This window comes from Panthera tigris, chromosome D3, assembly GCF_018350195.1.
Source record: "Panthera tigris isolate Pti1 chromosome D3, P.tigris_Pti1_mat1.1, whole genome shotgun sequence".
NCBI classification, from domain to species: Eukaryota; Metazoa; Chordata; class Mammalia; order Carnivora; family Felidae; genus Panthera; species Panthera tigris.
In genome coordinates this window covers 41,280,650-41,306,175 of record NC_056671.1, presented here as the reverse complement: position 1 = coordinate 41,306,175, position 25,526 = coordinate 41,280,650, and the positions used below count along the sequence as shown (strand labels likewise).

The 25,526-nt window shown below is 36.6% G+C and overlaps 2 protein-coding genes across 5 annotated transcripts in view; one reads left to right on the top strand and one right to left on the bottom strand.

The window, feature by feature from the left end:
- The window catches only part of METTL4 (methyltransferase 4, N6-adenosine), a 249,767-nt gene extending 229,222 nt beyond the window's left edge, over positions 1 to 20,545 (bottom strand). The window contains exons 1-4 of one of the 3 annotated variants that reach the window (XM_042962993.1): positions 20,286 to 20,545; positions 18,984 to 19,132; positions 18,383 to 18,727; positions 16,527 to 16,589 (exon numbers count right to left, since the gene is read on the bottom strand). In XM_042962993.1, the coding sequence (XP_042818927.1) occupies positions 16,527 to 16,589; positions 18,383 to 18,721 (402 nt within the window). In that variant the 5' untranslated portion in view covers positions 18,722 to 18,727; positions 18,984 to 19,132; positions 20,286 to 20,545. Of the gene's footprint in view, positions 1 to 16,526; positions 16,590 to 18,382; positions 19,133 to 20,100; positions 20,253 to 20,285 lie in introns of those variants that run through there. The other 2 variants (XM_042962995.1, XM_042962994.1) reach the window with 2 other exon arrangements.
- A 165-nt stretch (positions 20,546 to 20,710) lies between these two features.
- NDC80 (NDC80 kinetochore complex component) overlaps positions 20,711 to 25,526 on the top strand; it is a 62,432-nt gene continuing 57,616 nt past the window's right edge. For both annotated transcript variants that reach the window (XM_042962725.1, XM_007089497.3), the window contains exons 1-3: positions 20,711 to 20,811; positions 22,578 to 22,687; positions 23,862 to 23,939. In XM_042962725.1, the coding sequence (XP_042818659.1) occupies positions 22,587 to 22,687; positions 23,862 to 23,939 (179 nt within the window). In that variant the 5' untranslated portion in view covers positions 20,711 to 20,811; positions 22,578 to 22,586. The remainder of the gene's footprint in view (positions 20,812 to 22,577; positions 22,688 to 23,861; positions 23,940 to 25,526) is intronic.

Below are 25,526 nucleotides of genomic sequence, written 5' to 3'. Positions count from 1 at the left end.
TAGAAAACTGATGTGAGGGTTAACACAACAATCTGAACAACCTGAACCACAGAACTCGGCAGGTACATAGCACGGAGAGGTGAACTGGGGGAGAGAGAAACAGCGGAGGGTAGGGAGCTGTTTTTGCTTGTGGAGAGAGGATAGAGACAGGGGGAGAGCACAGGAAAGCATCCACCAACCCCCAAAAGCAGCTGGAGAGAAAAGAAAGAGTACGCAAGGGACTGAAAAAAAAAAGTGGGGGAAAGTAGAAAGGAGAGGGTTTAAATTCCACTAAGACTCTATAAACAGAGGGAGCACAGAGTCTGAAACTCCACAGCTTGATACCCAGAGCTGTTGTGATGGGAACAGCGAATCCCCAGGAACAGAGAACGAGATCCAAGGGGTCCTCAGGCCACACAGGGAGAGGTGGTTCCCCTGCTATGAGGACATTTGGTGGAGGATGTGTGGTCACCCCATAGGCAAAGATCCCAGTGGACCTGAGAATGACCACATTGGCTGGTCAAGAACTGCTGTACAATCACATGAACTTTTTCTGGGACGGGCTGGCACCCAGCCACAGTCTTTGGGAATCAGCAGCAGCAGGGTCCCACGAATGTTCCTGGGGGCAGCCGAGCACCTGGCCATTGCTCAGTGAGATGCTCCGCCAGAGGGTCAGAATGGGTCAAAGTCACAGTCCCTCAGAAGTGAGGAGTTGGGAAATACAGCCACACCTGGGAAAAACTCAGGAGGGAGATGCCACCTGGCATCCTAATGTCTTGGTCATGGAATGTAAAAGTGGGGAGTGGATAGAACTGGAGACAAAGGAGGGGTGCTCGATTGCCAGTCAGGGAGAGCACAGAGTTCTGATACTAGAGTCTGGGTAGCTGGGTGACACCATACTCAGCCTTCATACACATGCGCATACACACCTACATGCACCACAACAATCCACCCCAGTAAGCTAAGCAGCAACATCTAATGGAGAATGGAGCCGTTACACTAAACCCCACCCAACTTGGCCAACCTCGTGCTACAGGAACACAAGTCTCTCCACCTGCTTAATTACAGACTATAAAGTGCTTCATAGCTTGACTTCTAGGGGAAACCGATGTAATTTCAATTATCTTCAGCCTGTTCCCTGGTCCATCTATTCAATTTTTTTCTTTTTCTTTTCTTATTCTTGAATACAGAAACAGAAGAAGTTTATTTTTATTTTCCATTTTTACTAAAAATATTTTTTTAATTTTTTACAATATTTTTCACTTTTCTATAAATGTTTTACATTCTATTTTACTTCCATTATTTCATTTTATTATATTTTAGTGTATTCACTTTTTCAAATTTTCAAACATTTTATTTTTCTGTTTTTCTTTTCTTATTTTTTTCCTTTTTTTTCTTTTCATATCTTTCCCTTTTTTCTCTACTATACCAAGCTCCTTTCAACAAACGGACCAAAATACACCTAGGATCTAGCATCACTTATTTGATTTTTTTGTGTTGATTTAATTTTTTAATTTTATTTTTTTTACCATATTAATTTCTTTTCTTCCTTCAAAATGATGAAACGAAGGAATTCACCCCAAAAGAAAGAATAGGAAGAAATGACAGCCAGGGACTTAATCAACACAGTACAAGCAAGATGTGTGAACCAGAATTTAGAATCACAATAATAAGAATACTAGCTGGGGTTGAAAACAGATTAGAATCCCTTTCTGCAGAGATAAAAGAAGTAAAAAATAGAATGAAATTAAAAATGCTATAACTGAGCTGCAATCACAGATGGATGCTGTGGCGGCAAGGATGGATGAGGCAGAACAGAGAATCAGCGAGGACAAACGTACAGAGAATAATGAAGCAGGGAAAAAAAGGGAGATTAAGGCAAAAGACCACGATTTAAGAATTAGAGAAATTAGTCACTCATTAAAAAAGGAACAACATCAGAATCATAGGGGTCACAGAAGAGGAAGAGAGAGAAATAGGGGTAGAAGGGTTATATGAGCAAATCATAGCAGAAAACTTTCCTAACCTGGGGAAAGACACAGACATCAAAATCCAGGAAGCACAGAGGACCCCCATTAGATTCAACAAAAACTGACCATCAACAAGGCATATCATAGTCAAACTGACAAAATACTCACACAAGGAGGAAATCATGAAAGCAGCAAGGGAAAAAAGTCCTAAACCTACATGGGAAGACAGATGAGGTTTGCAGCAGACCTATCCACAGAAATTTGGCAGGCCAGAAAGGAGTGGCAGGATATATTCAATGTGCTAAATCAGAAAAATATGCAGCCAAGAATTCTTTATCCAACAAGGATGTCATTCAAAACAGAAGGAGAGATAAAAAGTTTTCCAGACAAACAAAAATTAAAGGAGTTCGTGACCACTAAACCAGCCCTGCAAGAAATTTTAAGGGGGACTCTCTGAGGGGAGAAAAGACCAAAAAAACAAAACAAAAACAAAACAAAAGCAGCAATGACTAGAAAGGACCAGAGAACACTATCAGAAACTCCAACTCTACAGGCAACATAATGGCAATAAATTCATATCTTTCAGTACTCACTCTAAACGTTCCCATCAAAAGACATAGGGTAATAGAATAAAATCCATCTATATGCTGTTTACAAGAGACCCACTGTAGACCTAAAGACACCTTCAGATCGAAAGTAAGGGGATGGAGAACCATCTATCATGCTAATGGTCAAAAAACGAAAGCCAGAGTAGCCATACTTATATCCGACAATCTAGACATTAAAATAAAGACTGTATCAAGAGATGCAGAAGGGCATTATATCACAATTAAGGGGTCTATCCACCAAGAAGATCTAACAATTGTAAACATTTAAGCTCCAAATGTGGTGGCACCCAAATATATAAATCAATTAATCACAAACATGAAGAAACTCAATGATAATAATACCATAATACTAGGTGACTTCAACACCCCATTCACAGCAATGGACACATAACCTAAACAGAAAATCAACAAGGAAACAATGGCTTTGAATGAAATACTAGACCAGATGGACTTAAAAGATATATTCAGAACATTCATCCTAAAGCAGCAGAATATACGTTCTTCTCCAGTGCACATGGAACATTCTCCAGAATAGATCACATACTGGGACACATATCAGCCCTAAGTAAGTACAAAAAGATGGAGATCATACCATGCATATTTTCAGACCACAATTCTATTAAACTCTAAATCAACCACAAGAAAAAATTTGGAAAAGTAACAAACATGTGGAGACTCAAGAACATCCTACTAAAGAATGAATGGGCTAACCAAGAAGTTAAACAGGAAATTAAAAAGTACATGGAAGCTAATGAAAATTATAATACCACAGCCAAAAACCTCTGGAATGCAGCAAAGGTGGTCATAAGAAGGAAGTATACAGCAATCCAGGCCTTCCTAAAGAAGGAAGGTCTCAGATAAACAACCTAACCTTACACCTTAGGGAGCTGGAAAAGAACAGCAAATAAAACCCAAAACCAGCAGAAGACAGGAAATAATAAAGATTAAAGCAGAAATCAATGCTATCAACCCCCCCCCAAAAAAAAAAAACAGATCAATGAAACCAGAAGCTGGTTCTGTGAAAGAATTAACAAAATTCATAAACCCCTAGCCAGTTTCATCAAAAAGAAAAGGGATATGGCCCAAAAAAATAAAATCAAGAATGAAAGAGGAGAGATCAAAATCAACACAGAATAAATACAAACAATAACAAGAGAATATTATGAGCACTTATATGCCAATAAAATGGGCAATCTGGAAGAAATAGACAAATTAAACTATCAAAGCTGAAATAGGAAGAAATAGAAAATTTGAACAGACCCATAACCAGTAAAGAAATCGAATTATTAATCAAAAATCTCCCAAAAAACAAGAGTCCAGGCCCAGATGGCTTTCCATGGGAATTCTACCCAACATTTAAAGAAGAGTTAACACCTATTCTCTTGAAGCTGTTCCAAAAAACAGAAATGGAAGGAAAACTTCCAAACTCTTTCTATGAAGCCAGCATTACCTTGACTCCAAAACCAGACAAAGACCCCACTAAAAAGGAGAACTACAGACCACTTTCCCACATGAACATGGATGCAAAAATCCTCAACAAGATACTAGCCAACCGGATACAACAATACATTAAAAGAATTATTCATCACGACCAAGTGGGATTTATACCTGGGATACAGGACTGGTTCAATATCCACAAAGCCATCAATGTGGTACATTACATCAATCAAAGAAAAGAACCACATGATCATCTCAATAGATGCAGAGAAAGCATTTGACAAAATCCAGTATCCTTTGTTGATTAAAAACCCTCAAGAAAGTAGGCATAGAAGGATCAAACCTCAAGATCATAAAAGCCATATATGAAAGACCCACTGCTAATATCATCCTCAATGGGGAAAAACTGAGAGCTTAGCCCCTAAGGTCAGGAATAACACAGGGATGTCCACTCTCACCATTGTTAATTCAACATAGTATTGGAAGTCTTAGCCTCTGCAATCAGACAACACAAAGAAATAAAAGGCATCCAAATCGGCCAGGAGGAGGTCAAACTTTCATTCTTCAAACATAACATGATGCTAAACCCAAAATATTCCATCAAAAACTGCTAGAACTGATTCATGAATACAGCAAAGTTGCAGGATATAAAATCAATGCAAAAAAATCGGTTGCATTCCTATACACCAATAATGAAGCAACAGAAAGAGAAATCAAGGAATCGATCCCATTTACAATTGCACCAAAAACCATAAAATACCTAGGAATAAATCTAACCAAAGAGGGAAAAATCTATACACCTAAAACTATACAAAGCTTATGAAAGAAATTGAAGAAGACACAAAAAAATGGAAAAAGATTCCATGCTCCTGGATAGGAAGAACAAATATTGTTAAAATGTCAATACTACCCAAAGCAATCTACATATTCAATGAAATCCCTGTCAAAATAACACCAGCATTCCTTAAAGACCTAGAATAAACAATCCTAAAATTTGTATGTAACCAGAAAAGACCCTGAATAGCCAAAGCAATCCTGAAAAAGAAAACCAAAGCTGGAGGCATCACAATCCCAGACTTCAAGATGTATTACAAAGCTGTAATCATCAAGACAGTATGGTACTGGCAAAAAAACAGACACTCAAATCAATGGAATGGAATAGAGAACCCAGAAATGGACCCACAAACATATGGCCAACTAATCTTTGACAAAGCAGGAAAGAATATCCAACAGAATAAAGACACTCTCTTCAGCAAATGGTGCTGGGAAAACTGGAGAGCAACATGCAGAAAAATGAACCTGGACCATTTTCTTACACCACACACAAAAACAAACTCAAAATGGATTAAAGGCCTAAATGTAAGACAGGAAGCCATCAAAATCCTAGAGGAAAAAGCAGGCAAAAACCTCTTGACCTTGGCCACAGCAACTTCTTACTCAACACGTCTCCAGAAGCAAGGGAAACAAAAGCAAAAATGAACTATTGGGACTTCATCAAAATAAAAAGCTTCTGCACAGCAAGGAAACAATCAACAAAACTGAAAGGCAGCCGATGGAATGGGAGAACATATTTGCAAATGACATATCAGATAAAGGGTTAGGATCCAAAATCTATAAAGAACTCATCAAACTCAACACCCAAGAAACAAATAATCCAGTGAAGAAACGGGCAAAAGACATGAATGGGCAAAAGACTTCTCCAAAGAAGACATCAAGATGGCCAACCGACACATGAAAAAAAATGCTCAACATCACTCGTCATCAGGGAAATACAAATCAAAACCACAATGAGATACCAACTCACACCTGTCAGAATGGCTAACATTAACAACTCAGGCAACAACAGATGTTAGCAAGGATGTGGAGAAAGAGGGTCTTTTTGCACAGCTGGTGGGAATGCAAACTGGTGCAGCCACTCTGGAAAACAGTATGGAGGTTCCTCAAAAAATTATACATATAAATACCCTATAGCCCAGCAATTGCACTACTAGGTATCTATCCAAGTGATACACATGTGCTGTTTTGAAGGAGCACATGCACCCCAATGTTTATAGCAGCACTGTCAACAATAGCCAAAGAATGGAAAGAGCCCAAATGTCCATCAATAGATGAATGGATAAAGATGATGTGGTATATATATATATACAATGGAGTATTACTCAGCAATCCAAAAGAATGAAATCTTGCCATTTGTTACTACGTGGATGAAACTGAGGATATTATGCTAAGTGAAATTAGTCACTCATAGAAAGACAAGTATCATATGACTTTACTCCTATGAAGAATTTAAGATACAAACCAGATGACCATATGGGAAGCGAAACGAAAAATATAAAAACAAGGAGGGGGACAAGACATAAGAGACTCTTAAATATGGAGAACAAACAGAGGGTTGCTAGAGGGGTTGTGGGAGGGGACATGGGCTAAATGGGTAACAGGCATTAAGGAATCTGCTCCTGAAATTATTGTTGCACTATATGCTAACTAACTTGGGTGTAAATTAAAAAATAGATTTTTTAAAAAGAGAAAAAAAAAAGAAAAAGGAAAATCACAAAAGGATCAGCCAGTTTCAAAGTTATTTATAGAAATATGATGGGGTGCCTAGGTGGCTCAGTCGTTAAGCGTCTGACTTCAGCTCAGGTCATGATCTCACAGTTCAAGAGTTTGAGCCCCACACTGGGCTCTCTGCTTCAGCACAGAGCCTGCTTCAGATCCTCTGTCTCCCTCTCTCTCTACCCCTACCCTGCTCATGAGCTCTCTTTCTCTCTCAATAATAAACATTTTGAAATTTTTTTAAAAATGATTATTTATAGGAAAATGAAAATATTTAGTACCCAATAAGCTACAATTGAAACATCTTACAATAAAATTTAAAATTACCAGGTATAGGGGTGCCTGGGTGGCTCAGTCAGTTTAGCATCTGACTCTTGTTTTTAGCTCAGGTTATGATCTCACAACTTGTAAGTTGGGAGTTCCACGTCAGGCTCTGTGCTGGTAGTGGGGAGCCTGCTTGGGATTCTCTGTCTCTTTCTCTTTGCCCCTCCCCCACTCTGTCTCTCTCAAAAAACACAAATGAAAAAAAAAAACTTAAAAAAATTATCAGGTATATAAAGAAGGAAACACAACATAATGTTGGAATAATCACACATAGGAATAATACAGATGATACAAATAGTAGAAATGTATGAATAGATTTACTTGTAGCCCATTTAAAAGATTGAGAACAAGAGCAAAAAAGAAAGGATAATAAGGCACTTATCATAACCATATTCATATGTCCTAAAATGTAAAGCAAAAAATGAGAATGTTCAGAGACATAAAAACTACTAAAAAAAAATTGAGCTTCCAGAGAAGAAAACTACAGCATACCACAGAAATATTGTGGGTTGGGTTCTAGACCACCAGAATAAACCAAGTTATCTTTATAATAAAGGGAATTATTTGAAGGCAAGGGCTGTAAGCTATATTTTATAAACCGGACATAGTCTATTAAGTGCTCAAGAGCATTATGTCTTTAAAAATAATGTACATATCTTAATTAAAAAACACCTTATTGCTAAAACATGCTAACTATTATCTCAACTTTCAGCAAGTCATATTCTTTTTGCAGACGAAGGGTCTGGCCTCCATGTTGATGGGTGTTGACTCATAAGGGTGGTGGTTGCTAAAGGTTGAAGCAGCTATGGCAATTTCTTAAAATAAGACAACAATGAAGTTTGCCACATCAATGGATTCTTCCTTTCATGGACATCAATTTCTCTGTAGCATGAATGCTGTTTGATAGCATTTTACCCACAGTAGAACTTCTTCCCAAATTGGAGTCAATCCTCTCAAACTCTGCTGCTGCTTTACCAAGTTTATGGAATATTCTAGGGTCTTTGTTGTCACTTCAACAATTCACAGCATCTTCACCAAGAGTAGCTTCCACCTGAAGGAACTACTTTCTTTGCTCATCCTTCAGAAGCACCCCTCATTCATCATAAGCAAACCCTCACCCTTTAAAGTTCTGTTATGAGATTGCAACAACTGGGTGACATCTTCAGGATCCACTTTTAGTTCTCTTGCTATTTCCATCACATCTGCAGTTACTTCCTCCACTGAAGTCTGGAACCCCTCGAAGTCATCTTTTAGAGTTGGAATCAACTTCTTCCAAACTCCCAGTAATGTTGACATTTTGACCTCTTTCCATGAATCACAAATGTTCTTAGAGACATCTAGAATAGTCAATCTTTTCCAGAAGATTTTCCATTGACTTTGCGCCCATATCCATCAGAGGCATCACTGTCTGTGGAAGCTATAACCCTATGAAATGTATTTCTTCAATAGTAAGACTTGAAAGTCAAAATTACTCCTTGATCCATAAGCTGCCAAATGGATTTTGTGTTAGCAGGCATGAAAACAACATTCATCTGACTGTACATCTCCATCAGAGCTCTTGGGCAACCAGGTGCATTATTTATAAGCCCTATTTTGAAAGGAATCTTTTCTTCCAGTGAGTAAATCTCAAGAGTGGGTTGAAGAGATTCAGTAAGCCATGTTGTAAACAGATGTGCTGTCATCCAGACTTTGTTGCTCCACTTAGAGAGCACATGCAGAGTAAATTTAGCATAATTCTTAAGGGCCCTAGTATTTTCAGAAGGGTAAATGAGCACTGGCTTCAACTTAAAGTCACCAGCTACAGTAGTCCCTAAAAAGAGAGTCAGCCTGTCTTTTGCACTGAAAGTCCTAGATGATATCTTCTTCCAACAGAAGGCTGTTTCATCTACATTGAAAATTTGTTTAGTGTAGCCACCTTCAGTAATGACCTTAGCTAGATCTTCTGGATACAGCTTCTACTTCATCACTTGCTATTTCACCATGCACTTTGATGTTACGGAGATGGCTTCTTAAACCTCATGAACCAACTTTTGCTGGCTTCAAATTTTTCTTCTACAGTTTCCTCACCTCTCGGCCTTCATAGAATTGAAGAGAGTTAGGGCCTTGCTCTGGACTAGGACTTGACTTAAGGGAATGTTGTGGCTGGTTTGATCGCCTATCCGTACCACTCAAACTTCCTCTATATCACCAATAAAGCTGAATGTATAATTCCTATGTTCATTGGGTTAACACTTTAAATTTCCTTCAAGAACTTTTGCTTTGCATTCACAACTTGGCTACCAGTTTGGTGCAAGAGGCCAACATTTCAGCATACCTCAGCTTTTGACATGCCTTCCTCACTGAACTTAATCATTTCCAGTTTTTAATTCAATGTATGAGACATGGAACTCTTTTTTTCAGTAGAGCACTTAGAGAAAATTGCAGGGCTATCAATTAACCTAATTGCAAGGCCGTTGTGTCTCAGGGAATAAGGAGACCCAAAGAGAGAGAGACAAACGGGAGCAGCTGATGGCTGGAGGAGTCAGAGTACATAATATTTATCAATTAAGTTTGCTATCTTATATGTGCACAGTTTGTGGTGCCCCAAAACAATTGCAATAGTAACATCAAAAATCACTCATCACAGATGACCATAACAAATATAACAAACATAATAACAAAATTTGAATTACCTAAATGTGACACAAAGTGAGCAAATGCTGTTGGAAAAAAATGGCGCTGACAGACTCGTTTGATGCAGGGATCTCACAAACTTGCAAAGTGTATAATAAAACAAAGCACAATAAACAAGGTATGCCTGTTCAATATAAAAATGAAATATACACTAGGTTGTACTAATAGCAGGCACTGAAGAAGAAAAGATTATTGCACTTGAAAACAACACACTACACAAGTGTCTAAATGAAAAGGACAGAAAAAATATTTGAAGAGGTAATGGCCAAAAATTTCCAAATTTGCTAAAGACTATTATTCACAGATTCAAGCTTAACAAACAAAGGAGGGGAAAACTGCCTAAAGGAACATCATAATCAAATTGCTAAAACTCAATGATAAAGAAAAAATGTTCAAAACAGCCAAAGACTTCTACTTTCAACCAAGATGGAGTAACAGGAACAATAACTTTCAAGATACAGAACATCAAGCAATAAAGGACAGTGAAAGAAATCATAGGTAAGGCCTACTGACTGCCCCAGCTAAGACAACAAGAAGGAAGAATCTGGACAGAGGCTGGGAGAAATCCAGAGCTGAACAGACAAAGCAGAGAATATGGGGAGATCATGACAAGATTTCACAGGACAGAGTACCAGAGAGGAAAGAGCCACCCAAAGGGAGAACTCTGTAGATGTATAGGTAGTCACCCTAGAAAAATTCCCCTAAGTACTCATGTGCTTAAGTGTGTGAGAGAACTATCCAAGGCCAAGAAAAGAACCACCCAAAGGACAGAAGAAAAAGTGCCAGTTCCCACAGAGCCAACAATATTGCCTGTTTACAATATTTGGACTGAAAAACCTCATGATTCACAGGACAAATGGGAGACAATTCACCATGAGTCTCTGTGAGAGGAGAGGCACTGACAGTTTTTGTTCCAGAATAAATCCTCAAGGTTATGTGTACAGCATGGAAGATAGATACTGCATCTCCCTCCAAGGCAGAGGGCAGATTTACTTCCTGTCCAAGTTAATAAAAAGGTTCTTTAGGCTAAACGGTTAGACAGATGTGCTTGCAACCCATTTAAAAGACTAGGGTTTCCATTCTATTGAGGATAGAAAGCAAATGGAATTCTCATGCATTGCTGGTGTGAAATGCAAAACAGTACAGTCACTGTGGAAAATAATTTGGCATTTTTTTAATAGAGCTTAATAAACATTTACCATCAATCCAACAATACTACTCCAACATGGAAACTTAAAAATTTACTAACAACTCTTTAAAAAATAATAATAAAATAATATAAATAAATAAAATAAAAATTTACTCTTAGGCAAATCTCTAGAAAACCATAATATTTAAATGAAACTTTGTATCACAGTGCTTAAAGTACAACATATCATAATATGAGACGTTTCAGTGCCCAGAGAAAAATTTGTAACGCTGAATACTCCCATAAACAAAAAGGAAGTAAAAATGTGAATTAAGACAACTCAAAAAGTCAGGAAAAAAATTAACGGAAGGATTAAATAAATATAGATTAAAGCATAAGTTAGAAAATAAAAATGATAAAGTTAAGAAACAACTAATAAATTAGGTAAGCCATTAGCTAATCTATCAAGAAAGAGAATAAACATACAATATGAATAATGAAGGTAAAATAACTATAGACACAGACTATGCATAAATTTTAAAAACTTAATGAAACAAATAATGTTCTAAGATAACATACTTTACAAGACTGACTACAAAAGAAAATGAAATTTTTTTAATCTAAAACTTATTTCCAAAGAAGAAAAAGGTTAAATTGTCAAAGGAAGTATGTCCAGAAAAGATAACATGCTGAAATAGTTGCAAAGAAGAGCTCTACCAAACTTAAAAAAAAAAATTTTTTTTTAATATTTATTTATTTTTGAGAGAGAGAATCAGCACAGGCAGGGAAGGGGCAGACAGAGAGGGAGACACAGAATCCAAAGCAGGTTCCAGGCTCTGAGCTGTCAGCACAGAGCCTGACGCAGGGCTTGAACCCACAAACCGTGAGATCATGAGCTGAGCCAAAGTCAGATGCTTAAACAACTGAGCCACCCACGTGCCCCTCTACCAAACTTTAAAAAAAAGATTACACCAAAGACTTGGGGAGGGGGACAAAAAAGAAAAATTTCCAACTTCCAATATTGATGTATACAAATATATGTATATAATTATGCATAAACAAGAAATATATATCAGATTAATCTCATTTATCATTATCTCAAATAAAATGTTAGCAAATAAAATTTAGCAGAACATTTGGAAAATAATACATCATGGTCATTTGGAATACATACTTCAAATACAAGGATGGTTGCACATGAGGAAAAAAGTCAAAGGAAAATATTAGGGGAAATATCAGCTATTCAATCTCCACAGATGCCTAAAAAAACATTTCATAAAATTCAATAAGCATGTTTGAAAATAACAATAAATAAGAGGAGATGAAAATTTCTTTAACATGCTATTTGCAGCTCAGCCCAAAAGCCAGTATTATGCTTAGTGAGGAAATCATGCCTACGGATTCAGGAACAAGACAATGATAAATACTCTATTAAATATGATTTAACATTGTATTTTATTTTCCACCCTGTAGAATTACAGAACACAAATTAACTAGAGATATAATAATTGGAAAGCTGTAAGTAAAAGTATTACTATTTTCAGGAGTTTTAAGTATTACTTAGAAAACACAAGAGATTAAAAGAAAAAAAAACAAAAACTATAGCAACTTAAGAAATTGACAAGACTTTTATAAAGAAAATCTTATAAAAAGACAACAGAAACTGAAACAAATGGAAAGACATATTCATGTTTGGGGGCAGAATCATCAATATCTTAAAGACCTCAGTAAGCCTAATTTAAAATTTTAAGTTGAACTTGATGCAATAAGAATTCCAATTGCTTCTTTTTTCTAACCAAGTTAAAATTAATCCTAAAATTGATACAGAGGGACGCCTGGGTGGCTCAGTCGGTTGACCCTCCAACTTTGGGTCAGGTCATGATCTCGCAGTCTTGTGAGTTCAAGCCCCACATCCAGCTTTGTGCTGTCAGCTCAAAGCTTGGAGCCTGCTTTGGATTCTGTGTCTCCCTCTTTCTCTGCCCCTCCCCTGTTCACACTCTCTCCCTCTCTCTCAAAAATAAACATTAAAAAAAAGAAATAATTGCTCTAAAATTCATATGGAAAAATAAAGAAAATAGAAAAACTGTGTAGAACAAGAGCAATAAGGATGGGGGGGAGGTGAGCACATCAAATAGTAAAACATATTATAAAACCTGAAAAGAGACTCGAAAATGAATTAATTAAATAAAAACATAAAGTGCAGAAATAAACTCAAATACATATGTGAATTTAGTATATCTAGCATCTCAAAACAGCAGAGAAAAAACCCAACAGATCATGGCTGGACAAATGAGCAGTCATCCGGAAAAAACAAAGTTAGACCCTTAACTCTTGCTTTACACCACAATGAAATCTAAATGAATCAAAGATACAAATGTGAAATGAAATCATAAATATTCTAGAAGAAAACATGGGGAAATTCTTTTAAAATCTTGAAGAAGAAATACCTTTTCAACTATGACTCAAAAATCCAGAACTCATAAAAGAAAAAATAATAATAAATTCAACTAAATAAAAATACAATACTTATGAGGTAAAAAAAAAAAAATCATAACTAAAATTAAAATGACAAACTGGTAAAAATATATTTTCAATTTATATCATAGACAAAGAACTAATTTCCCTAACATATAGAGAGAGCCTATAAATTAAGGACACAATTTTTTTAACATACAAAAGAAACAGTTCACATAAAAAAAATACAAATGGTTTTTAAACGAATGTGAAAATACTTAACTACACTCCTAATAAGAGAATGCAAATTAAAATCACACTGAAATATTATTTTTTACCTATCAGATTGGAAAAGATCAAAAACAATACATCACATACTGTAATGGTAAGGATGTGGGAAAATACGCACAATTACACATTTCTGGTTTGCTAATAAGAGGATAAAACCTCTACAGTAGCAATTTGACAGTATCTACCAAAAAGTTCAAACCTCTGACCCAGAAACTTAATTTCTTGAACTGTATCCTGCAAGATATACATGTGGAAAATGGCATGTGTATAATATACCTAAATGTTAGCAGCTAAAGACTAATTAAAGTATGAAAAATAATGAGACATAAAGCAGTTTGTAAAGTATGTTCAACTGAGGGGAAAAAAGCAAGGTGAAAAACTGGGTCAAGTATGCTACCATCTAAATAAAAAAGAAGGGGAATATATGTATTTATCATCTTTCACATATGAATACCACCACTCTACGAATGCACTGGGAGGAGGAAGCGGGTGACTGAAGGATGGGGATTAAAGAAAGACTTTTTACTGCATACTCTTTGTACATTCTGAAGTTTACCAAATGAATGCATTATCATCCAAAAATAAATAAGTATTAAATAAATAAAACAAAATGCAAGTCTGGTCATGTCATCTGTTTTCAACAGCTTCCCACCACCCTTAATATTAAGTCTAAATGTCTTAAGATGGGCTTGTAAAACCTTACATGATCTGCAACTTATCTCCCCAGTTTCACTTCTAACCATTCTCTCTACATTCCACAGCCCAGCCACACTGAACCTTTTACAGTTCCTTAAATAAACTTTACTCCATCTTGCTTCTGAACTTTAGCAAATCCTATTCTTCTCAAAGACTAGAATACTCTTCATCACCCTCTTCATATGACTAATGCCTACTGCAAAGACTCAAACAAAATCACTGCTTCCATAAAGCTTTTCTTGATACTCCGTCCTCAAGTCTCAGTTGGACACCCGCCCTCTGTGCCCTCCTAGCATCCTAGAATTCCATGATAGTGCTTTTTAATATATATAACAGTTTAGTTGAATTGGGTCCCTCAAGAACATAAGTTCTGGGACAGAAACATTATATCTATCTCTACTTCTACTGAAGTCCCAGGGCTAACAATGTCTGGTATACAGTTGGCATTTAATGAATATTTATAAGTAAACTGAATTAATTAGTGAATAAATGTATAAATAAGTAAATGAATTAGACAGGAAGGAAGGGAGGGGCACAGATAGATTCAGTAAAGAAAATAATAAGACAAGCTCTCCTACAGGCTTTTCCTTAATATATGTTCCTTAAAGTCATCTACATATCTTGTCTATTAACAGTCCTCGTACCAACCTTGAAAATTCTATTATAGCCAATAGATTTAATTTCTATAAAATCGTTAATTGATAACAAAATGGCCATATATTATCTTTATTCAAATTTACTACTGAAACTAAGAGTTGTAAATTAGATTTTGTAAATATTCTGTTCTATGACTTAAGAGTTTGATTGCACTCTGTACCACATAAATGTTTCACAATTTGTAGTTATCATTAACAGTCACAAGTATTTAGCAATCCGAATGCACGTGAATCTAAGAAATTCTATTCTCTAATTTCATTTAACATCTTAAAATTATTAATCTTTCTTATATCAGACCCTGGATTTTTGCATACTTCTGCAGTTTAATCTTGCAAGTAGCATTTCCAGGCAATAGAAAGAGTTCTAAAATTAACAAACTAGAGAAGACTTTTGGTATTGAAAAATTTAGCATTTGTATATTCAACTATCTTCAATACATGTAAAATCCAATGTATTAGTGGGAACCACAATGAGATACCAGTCTATTCTTACTAGGATGGCTTTTATGAATGAAAGAAAGAAAGAAAAGAAAGAAAGAAAGAAAGAATGAATTACAAGTATTAGCGAGAGGGTGAAGAAACTAGAACACTTGTGCCCTACTGGTGATAATGTAAAAGGGTGCAGCTGCTGTGAAAAAGTCTGACAGTTCCTCAAAAAGTTAAACATAAAGTTACTACATGATCCAGCAATTCACATTTGGGTACATACCAAAAAGAATTGAAAGGAGAGACTGAAATAGATACTTATACACCAAATATTCATAACAGCATTATTCACAATAGCCAAAAGGTAGAAAGAACCTAAATGTCCATCAACAAATGATTGCATAAAAGAAAATGAAGTATAGACATACAATGAAATACTACTCAAACTTAAAAAGGAATGAAATTCTGACACAGAAATGGATCTTGAGGACATTATGTTAAGTGAAATAAGTCAGATACAAAAGGATAAATATATGATTCCACTTATATACCTATAATAGGCAAATTCAAAATATAGAAGGTAGAATAGAGGTTACCAGGGGCTATGGAAAAAGGAAAATGAGGAGTTACTTAACCAGTGTAGACTCTATTTGGGATGATGAAAAAGTTCTGGAGATGGATGGTGGTGATTAGGGCACAATATTGTGAGTGTACTTAATGCCATTGAATTATACACCTAAAATATAGTTAAAATGGCAAATTTTGTTATGTATATTCTCCCACAAAAAAGAGATAAAAAAACCTTTTATGTCCTATCATATTAATACATGTCCAAGACTGTACTTATTATCATCCCTCCTAAGTCAAATTCCAAACCCAATTTTTCCATTTCAGTCAAAGGGTTCCTTAGGGAGTTAAAGCTTAAAATACTTGCATACCCTCTGTTTCCCCTCATTTCTTTAACTACTAGATCCCTTTATTGCTATGTTCTAAAAATGTGTCTTTTACATTGTTCATGCTTTCTTCTGCATCTTAATAAGTTGTTTTAGCTATGGACAACAGACTTTAAAACTTATCAAATTTCTAAACTTAACCAATATAGCATAAGTTCACTTATGTTAAACAGTAAACTAATAGAAGTATATAAAGTTTTAATAAAAACTGGTTTGAACTGTATATTACTGTTAAAGTAACAATAAATCATTCCACTATTAAATTCTAACCTTGATCAAAATAATTAATCTTTAAGAATATCCATATTTATTTTGTACACATTTATACAACTTCACATTAATCTTCCAATGTCATCAATGAATATTTTATACCTTACCTTTGTATGGTATTCCATAGCGTCCAATTCACCTTGATTGAAAACAACACATCTTTTACGCTTCTAAAGAGTAAATTACAGGAAAAATTATGTTGCCATCTATCACAATATTGGTAATTTGAAATATATTAGTATTTCTTTTTCATCACTTTTCCATAGCATGTATCTCAGTCTTTAAGAGGTGATAATTGACAACTAAGGTCAAAATCAGTGAAAAGGGTATGGACTAAGGAAATAAGCTTTCCCAAATAAAAAATTCTATTTTTATTTATTATTATTATTATTATAAGCTTAATGAGTGATACAAGGTCACCTTAGCTTTATCTGCCATTAATAAGAACTAGTACCAATGATAAAATGTAGCACAGACATCCAGGTAACACAAGAAAGCTGATGCTGTATAAAGTTACAAGTGTTATCTATCAGTTAATATATATGGTATAGTTACTCCCAACTTCTTCGTTTCTGAGGAGAGGATCTATCCATGTTCTATCTTAAAAAAAAAAAAATCCAATGTATTTTCAGTAGCTCTTTATGATTGATTTGAGGGCTAGGTACAAATCAAACATACTAACACAGTTCTATCTGTAACAACTCCATAGAAAAGAACATGTAAGACAGTACAAAATAGAGCAGGAACTTCCTACTTCATACTGCTGAAACAGCAGTGCTTGCCATGGTTGCAAATTCCTAGTAGGCTAATAATAAATGTTTGCTGGCTGAATAAATAAAAGGTCTTAAGATTAAGCTAATTGTACAATTTGCTTTGGCATATCAGAAATAAGGTAAGTTTTGTCAAGATAATTCATTAAATAAGTTTATCTATATTTTTCCATACTGAAGTGAGAAACTTATCCAACATAACAGTATACACATTAAAAGATGTCCATACTTGGTAAACTGCAAATGCTGGTTATTATTTGTCTGAATTAGTAACAGTAATGATAAATCTATATAGTATTTTACTGAAATCTCAGACATTATCTATGTATTTTCCATTCTATGCCTGACATACAGCAAATGGTCAATAAATATTTGTTGAAAGAAAAAAATTATAAGAATATTAAAAGTTCTACTTCGGGAAACTAGAACAATGTAATAAATTATCTCTATTACTTTCTTTATTCTAATTCTTAACATGCTTTCTCATTTAATATCTTTCTTTATGGACCTCAATTATAAGATCCATGAGGGCAGGACTTGTGTTGGTCTTGTTTCATCCCTGTATGTACAACAGCACACAGAAAGATCCAAAACAAAACAAAACAAAACAAAACGAACAAATAAAAAAGATCTCAAACATTTGAGGATGAGTAATAAATGTTATTCCTATCTTAATATAATCTGATATGGACTTTATATAATCACCTCTGAACTCTTCAGAAACATAAGAAGTATTAAAGTATAATTTGATCCTGTATGGTACTCTTGAAACTTCACCAAAAGACTGCACCAGTGTATAAATGGACAGGTCTCTAAAAATCTCCCAAAGTCCATATACTGCTTTAGAATTTTGCAGAGAAAGCAGCATGTTGTTGAAAAAAACAAATGTAAAAAATGCAATTAATACAAATGACTAAGCAGAAAGAGTTTTGTTGTTGTTTAGTTAGGTTGGTTTAATTTACACAGCATTCACTTTTGAGCAAACATTGCTTGCTTTTGAAATATGCAAATTTGGTCTTCTAAGAATGCCAGAACGTTAGTAAAGAGTTCAAAATTACATTGGATACACTAAAGCCTTCCTACACTTTATTGATTATTTAGACATAGTAAATTACAAGATATTTGAGATACTGGAATAACAAACTTCTTTTGTGTGTTCTGTAGAAAAAAAAAAATTTATTAAAACTTTCTACCTTTCCAATAATAGAATTGAAGTTTTCTTCTTTAACACCACTCATTGGATCCTCCTTTTCATTCCTTTGTTGGCATTCTTTGTGAACAGCTGGAGTTATGTAAGGTTTGGTGACATTAAATAGCTCAGATCGAAAAACATATTTCTGTATGAAGACTTCACTATTTCCTCTGTCATCATAATCTGGCTTAGAGGTAGAGTCAAAAGCAATAAATGTAGTAGAGTTTCCAAAAGAGGTCAAACAAGGCTCATGATGCTGGTGAAGTTGATAGTTTATGTTGTTAATGAAAGAAAGATGATCTAGTAACCATCCTGGTGACAGCTGATGCACCACAGACATTTTCTTCTTTAAAAAAAAAAAAAAAAAAAACTCTGGAAATTAAGGTCTAGATATAAAACCCAACTTTCCAGATAAGTTCTTAAATGTCCTGCATTTCCATAAAAATATACTTCATATACACAGGTAGATTTCACGTATAAGAATATAAACTTGACATTTAAACAAAAGAGAATTTGACATTCATGATACATTAAGGAAAAATGTAATGTTTTAATATAAACTTTTAATTTCAGGGTTAATTCAAAATTTTCAGCCAATTTACCAAAAGAGAATTAAAACTTGATCTTATTTCTGGAATCTCAATTGAATCCTCCCATCTTCCTGGGCCCTCCACACAACTTTCTGTTTGGTCCTTGAATCTGGCCACTAGGTCCACATCCTCCAAGTCAGGGAGTCATTCAAGATAGTGTCCTGTCAAAGCAAAGAATACTACATTACCTATGTGAATCCACCCTTTTTAATGAGATAAACCTAGAGAGGTCACAGAATTTCAAGAGGAGTTATTAGGTGATCAGCCCTTTTTTTTTTCAAAGCACATTTGCTGTAAGTCAGCCCATTCTCCAGTAATAATACTACCCTGTTTAACCACTGCTACCAACAGAGTACAGAAAGGGTAAAATGAAAGACTGGTCTAGGCAGAGCACAATTTTAACAGATATCATAAGTATCAAACCCTAGCAAAATTCAAAATTGCAAGGTTATGGTTAAGGTAATTGGTTCTGAGCAGTCCTCCTCCAGCAACTAGGTTTTTCAAAACTTCCTTATCTTTTTATAAAAGATGGCAAAGTTCTCAACATTGCTTACTAAATCCAGTGTAATGGAGAATTTAAGAGAGGGACAGAATAAGATATATATAAGGGGTTAATAGCACAGTTAGTAATACTAGTACTTAGATCCAACCTTCCAACTCCAGGTAGTATTAGCAGTACGGCCATGGGCAAGTTATTTGATCTCACTGAGCCCCAAATTCATCATTTTCTATGACATCTCAGATGGCAGTTTAGAGAATTAAATGACATAATCTACATGAAGTGCTGTGCAGTACCTGACACATCGCAATTGTTCAAGTGCTACTAGTAACGGTAATGCTGGTGCTGGCCCTGCCTTCAGAGTCACCACTAATGTAGTATCTAGGGAGAGCCAAAAATGTAGTCGAGAAGACTGAAACTCAGAAAAGGCGACGTGCCCCAAATTTCAATTCTAGTTAACCACACAATTGCTCCAACAATCAGGTATCCGGACTTTGGCTCAAAGGTTTCCTTCCACCCCCACCACTCTCCAGGTACTGGGCAGTACTCGTCTCTGACTTCAAACTCAGCGAAGCGGAAAGTCTTATTTTAGCAAAGTAAACTATTGTGCTTAAACTCTATTTCACCTACCTCTCTGCTTCACACCGAACCCCACCCCCCAGCCCCGTGGGTTCCTCCTAGCTTCACTCGCTGGCCACCGCTAGAGGACCATGAAACCCTGGCGAGCAAATTGCCAACCCGAACCCTAGCGGTGACCACTAGGGTTCGATCCTCGAAGCCAACTACACCCTACCTCAGCATTAACTATCTCCTACCTCACCGCTTCCTCTGTCAGAAAATTGCACGACGCCTCCCAGACTTGCATTATGAAAACAGCACCCTTCTAAAGAGTGGTCATGAAAGACGCCACTTGCACAGCAAAGCAATTTCTCCTTTCCTACGAGCCGACGGGCGCGGCCATGTTGCTGTACGGAAAACGTGTTTCCAGGGCGATTTGGAGCGCTCTGCCCGCTACTTAGCGACTCAGACCGCCCGCGTCTTCAGCGCTAACTTTAGAAATCGGACCGGACGTTTGCACTGATCAGAGACACCAGTATGCTGAGTGAGACGATGGGACGCGCTCAATACGCAGAGTTCGAGAGACGGGGAGCGGCGCGTAAGATTTGCGTAGCCGCGCGACGTACGTGATGACGTAAGCGCCGGCGGAGATTTTAAAATTCGAACCGCGCTGGCGGGTGGAAGGAAGAATTGGTGTTTTGGCGGCTGCTGTCCTGTCCCTCGGATAGTTGCGCAGGTTACAGAAATTCGGTCCCTGGGTCGTGTCACGAAACTGGAAGAAAGGTAACTTTGGGTTAATTTCGGGCAGGCAGAAGTGTTCTGAAGGGAGAAAGTGATGGCGCCAACAACTTAGATTTAGAGGTCCTGAGGGACGTTTTAGTGTCTACTGTTGTGAGAGGCCTCCGGGGCGGAGTCTGTGCGAGGCGCGTTTCCTGGAGTCTATCAATAAATTTCTACTGACAGTGATTTACCGAGGGAGAAGAGGAGGGACTAGGAGCACAGTGGTGGGAAGAAGACAGGCTGGAGGAAAGGGGAAGAATTGATACGCGCAGGGAGTGGAAGGACAAGATGACCTGTTTCAGATGTCGCGTTTGAGATACTCCTAGTGGGCGTGTAAGGAAGTCTTAATCTTAAATTACGTTTTAAGTAGAGATTTGGAGTGCACATATAGGTGAGTGGGAAAGTTGAATGGATAGTAGAAATGTATAAAGGAGAAGAAATTGGTGGCCTATCGAAGATGGAAAGTGTAATCAGTTTGAAAAAAAGTTTTGTTTTTTTTTTAATTTTTTTTTTTTTAACGTTTATTTTTGAGACAGAGAGAGACAGAGCATGAACGGGGGAGGGGCAGAGAAAGAGGGAGACACAGAATCGGAAGCAGGCTCCAGGCTCTGAGCCACCAGCCCAGAGCCCGACGCGGGGCTCGAACTCACAGACCGCGAGATTGTGACCTGAGCTGAAGTCGGACACTTAACCGACTGCGCCACCCAGGCGCCCCTGAAAAAAAATGTTTTTAATGTCTGTTTATTTTTGAGAGAGAGAGGGAGCGAGCGAGCAAGGGAGGAGCAGAGAGAGAGAGAGGGAGACACAAAATCTGAAGCAGGTTCCAGGCTCCAAGCTATCAGCACAGAGCCCAATGCGGGGGCTCGAACTCACAAATTGTGAGATCATGACTTACCTGAGCCCAAGTCGGTCGCTTAACGGACTGACTGAGCCACCCAGGTGCCCCGGAAAATGTAATCAGTTCAAAAGACAAATGACAGCCCAGAAAAGAGAAGGGATAACAGCAAATGTCCACTTCCCAGGAAGCCAGGCCAGGACCTGAGAAATCTTAAGTGTATAGTGTCGAATGCCACACAGAGATGAGAAAGGATCGAAAGTTTTGTCAATCATGAGTATCCTAGGAGGCAACAGTTTCAGTAGATATGCAGGAAATGAAGTGTTGATTTTCTCAGAAATGAGAATCAGTAGACCATTTTGTGGACAGATAATTAATCTTTGTTAGAAGAGGGATTGAAGTAAGTGGGGCAGTAATTGAGTATAAATGGGAAACAGTGGGTTAAGGACAGAACAAGAGAGATGGAGGTTAGGAAAAGAGAATAGCTGTATTCTCTAAGACCAAAGAAAAGGAAACATGTTGAGGTAGTTCTTGTCAGGTCGTCTCTGACTTTTTCCGGGTGAAGTCAGTACAGCCAACAGCAGTAATGTGGTCTAGGTGAGGATTCAAGGCTTTGACTACCATAGATACCCTTGCAAAGGCAGGAATTATACCTTATTTATCAGTGTATCGTTTCAGTTGCCTTGCACACTCCCAGGGTACACGGTAGGCAGTAAGTAAATATTCGTGTGTGTTGAATAGTTTTAAATGAAGTTGGATAGATTTCCCTGCAAATGAGGGCTTCACCTACATGAACATGAGGGCCCAGGAAAACATTATCTTGAAGAAACAACGGAACTTGGCTGCTTTCTGTTTGAGGATGAAGATAACAGTTGGTGCTTAATGCACCACCTATATCTGAAAAGATTTTTTAATACTGAATTCGTGAATGCAGGTAATAAGCATGAAGCGCAGTTCAGTTTCCACCGGTGGTGCTGGCCGCCTCTCTATGCAGGATTTAAGGTCTCAGGATTTCAATAAACAAAGCCTCCATACCCCTCAAACGTAAGTACCTCACACCTTACTATCTTGGACAAAGAAATCTGTAAAGACGGTTAATACAAAAATGTACTATGAGTGATGTTCTGATGAATCTTGTTTGTTCACGGTGGTACCCAATTTGGGGTCAGTGAAGGCTAAAAACTGGCATGTTATTATGTGTGTTTTATCTAATTTGTTCCTTAAATTTCCAAAGCTACACCCTTTGCCAGGCAACCTCTAAAAAAGACTGAATTCCCTGCCAGCACTCTTTTCCTTATTTTCCTCCTTTATTCTAGACCTGCTTATGTGAGTGGGCTCATTGCTACAACTTTGAATTTACTAAAGTATATCCAACCAGCAAAATTCTTAATCAGAGTTATTCAATGATAAGCTGGTTTAGAATAACCTACAGAACCACTTATTCAAACTGTTTTCTCATTATTCACTGGAAAAAGGGGTGTATAGTTTACTATCATAAACTAGTTTTTCTGTTTCTTCTAATTAAGAGAAGACTATTTGTGAGCCACTGTAGAGCTATATCAATCCTTCCCTAATCCTTGTACCCAAGGTACAAGGTACTTGCTAACTGTACTTAGGCTACTTATGTTTATGTAGTATAAGCCCCTGCTGCTTTTAGAAATTTGAAATATTTGTATCTTTTCCTTCTGAATCAGATAAAGTTGTTGTACTATTACACATTACATACACTGAAAGATTAAATTTATGCTTCAAATTGTATTGGAAGCCAGAAGGCTGCTATTGTCAGTGTTTTGATTCTGTTGTTTAAATAATATGTGTTTTTAAGTGTAGCTGCAATCCGACAGAGTAGGCCTTAAAAGAAAAATGTTAAATGTAGCTATCATCCTCTGACTGGAGATACTTACTTTTAAGTCTTTTTCCTGTTACCCATAAATGTACATACTTTAAGATAATTGAAATCAGAATGTAGATATGTTTTTTTTTCTGCTTTCTTCTTAACACTTTAGTATTCCTGCTTATACATGTTGTTAGGTTAGCCTATCCCATTTATAACAGCTATGATTGCTACTAAAAATTTTCATGATTCTGAGTTATTTTTATAGGTAATGGGGAAAAGGTTTTAGTTCCAATGTATTTCTAAAAACTTCTTAAACTAATATTTTTTGTATTTATTTTTTAAAGTTTTTGTTTGTTTGTTTGTTTTTCCATTTTGTTAAAGCAAAGAGAAACCAGGCTTTGGAAAGTTGAGTATAAACAAACCCACATCTGAAAGAAAAGTCTCTGTATTTGGTAAAAGGTAATGATGTTTTTTTATTAGTTCTAATGAAGGTGTTCTCAAAAAATTAGATGGCATGGTCCCTTACAAGAGAAAGTTATAAGCTAGCTTTCTTCTGTTTTAAATAGTTATATGGTTATATCTGCTTTAGATAGAGCTAAGAAATATATCAGCACTTCAGACCACTGTTTCATATTATAAGTGAATAGTTGATTGAAAATCCTGTATCTAGCTTTCAAATAGTATGGAATCATAGCATTTTAAAATTAAAAGGAACCATCATCGGGGCGCCTGGGTGGCGCAGTCGGTTAAGCGTCCGACTTCAGCCAGGTCACGATCTCGCGGTCCGTGAGTTCGAGCCCCGCGTCAGGCTCTGGGCTGATGGCTCGGAGCCTGGAGCCTGTTTCCGATTCTGTGTCTCCCTCTCTCTCTGCCCCTCCCCCGTTCATGCTCTGTCTCTCTCTGTCCCAAAAATAAATTAAAAAAAAAAAAAAAAAAAAAGGAACCATCATCTAGTTCGACATTTTAGTCCCCAACTTTTTTTATACTCTTAAATATTAAGGCTCTTTAGAGATGAAACGTTTGTTACCTTATGAAAAGTTTTTGCCTTGAAATCAAATTAAGGTATTTCTGGTAGTCATTCCAGTTGATGAAAAATCGTAAGGCTTTTTTTTTTTTTTTTTTTAATTTTAAGAGAGAGGGAGAAAGTGTGCACCCACCGGCAGGAGGAGGAGCAGAGAGAAAGGGAGAGAGAGAGAATCCCAAGCAAGCTTATGCTGTTAGTGCAGAGCCTGAGGCACAACTCAAACTAACCAATCATGAGATCATGACCTGAGCTGAAATTAAGACGCTTAATGGACTTAGCTACCCAGGTGCCCCTTAAGGCATTTTTGTAATGTAACTTTTCTCTTGGTGGTGAACTTAAGAGATAATGATGATAATTATTATAAAATTTAACATTTACTGAACATTTTTATAAGCCAGATGTTGTTTTAAATGCTTTATCTATGTTAACTCTTTTAATCCTCAGAAGCGCCCTATGAATAGATATTGTCATTGTATCCATTTTATAGATGAGGAACTTGAAGCACAGAGAGCTTATTTACTCAAGGTCATAGAACTAGCAACAGAGACAGAATTTGAAACCACAGACTCTGGTTCTAGACACTATGTTCTTGAGCTATAAATTGAATGATACAGTATTTTGATTGGTTGAGGAATTCTCTTAAAATTTAAAAAAATATCTAAGGGTGCTGTTTTGTGTAGAATACGAGCTATGTCTGGGGCACCTGGGTGGCTCAGTCTGTTAAGCATCCAACTCTTGATCTCATCTCAGGTCTTGATCTCAGGGTCATGAGTTCAAGCCCTGTATTGGGCTTCACACTGGGCATGGAACCTACTTAAAAAAAAAAAAAAGAAAAGAAAAAGAGCCAAGTCTATACACATATTCCTTTCATGGTAAAAAAAAAAAAAAAAAAAAAAAAAAAAAAAAATTAAAGATTAAGTAATAGCAGTATGTAGAAAAGTGGTTTTCAAATTAGCAAATTGTCAGGAGAAAAATAGCTAATTAATCCAGGCCCAAGCTAAAGAACTTTTAGAGCCTTGGCA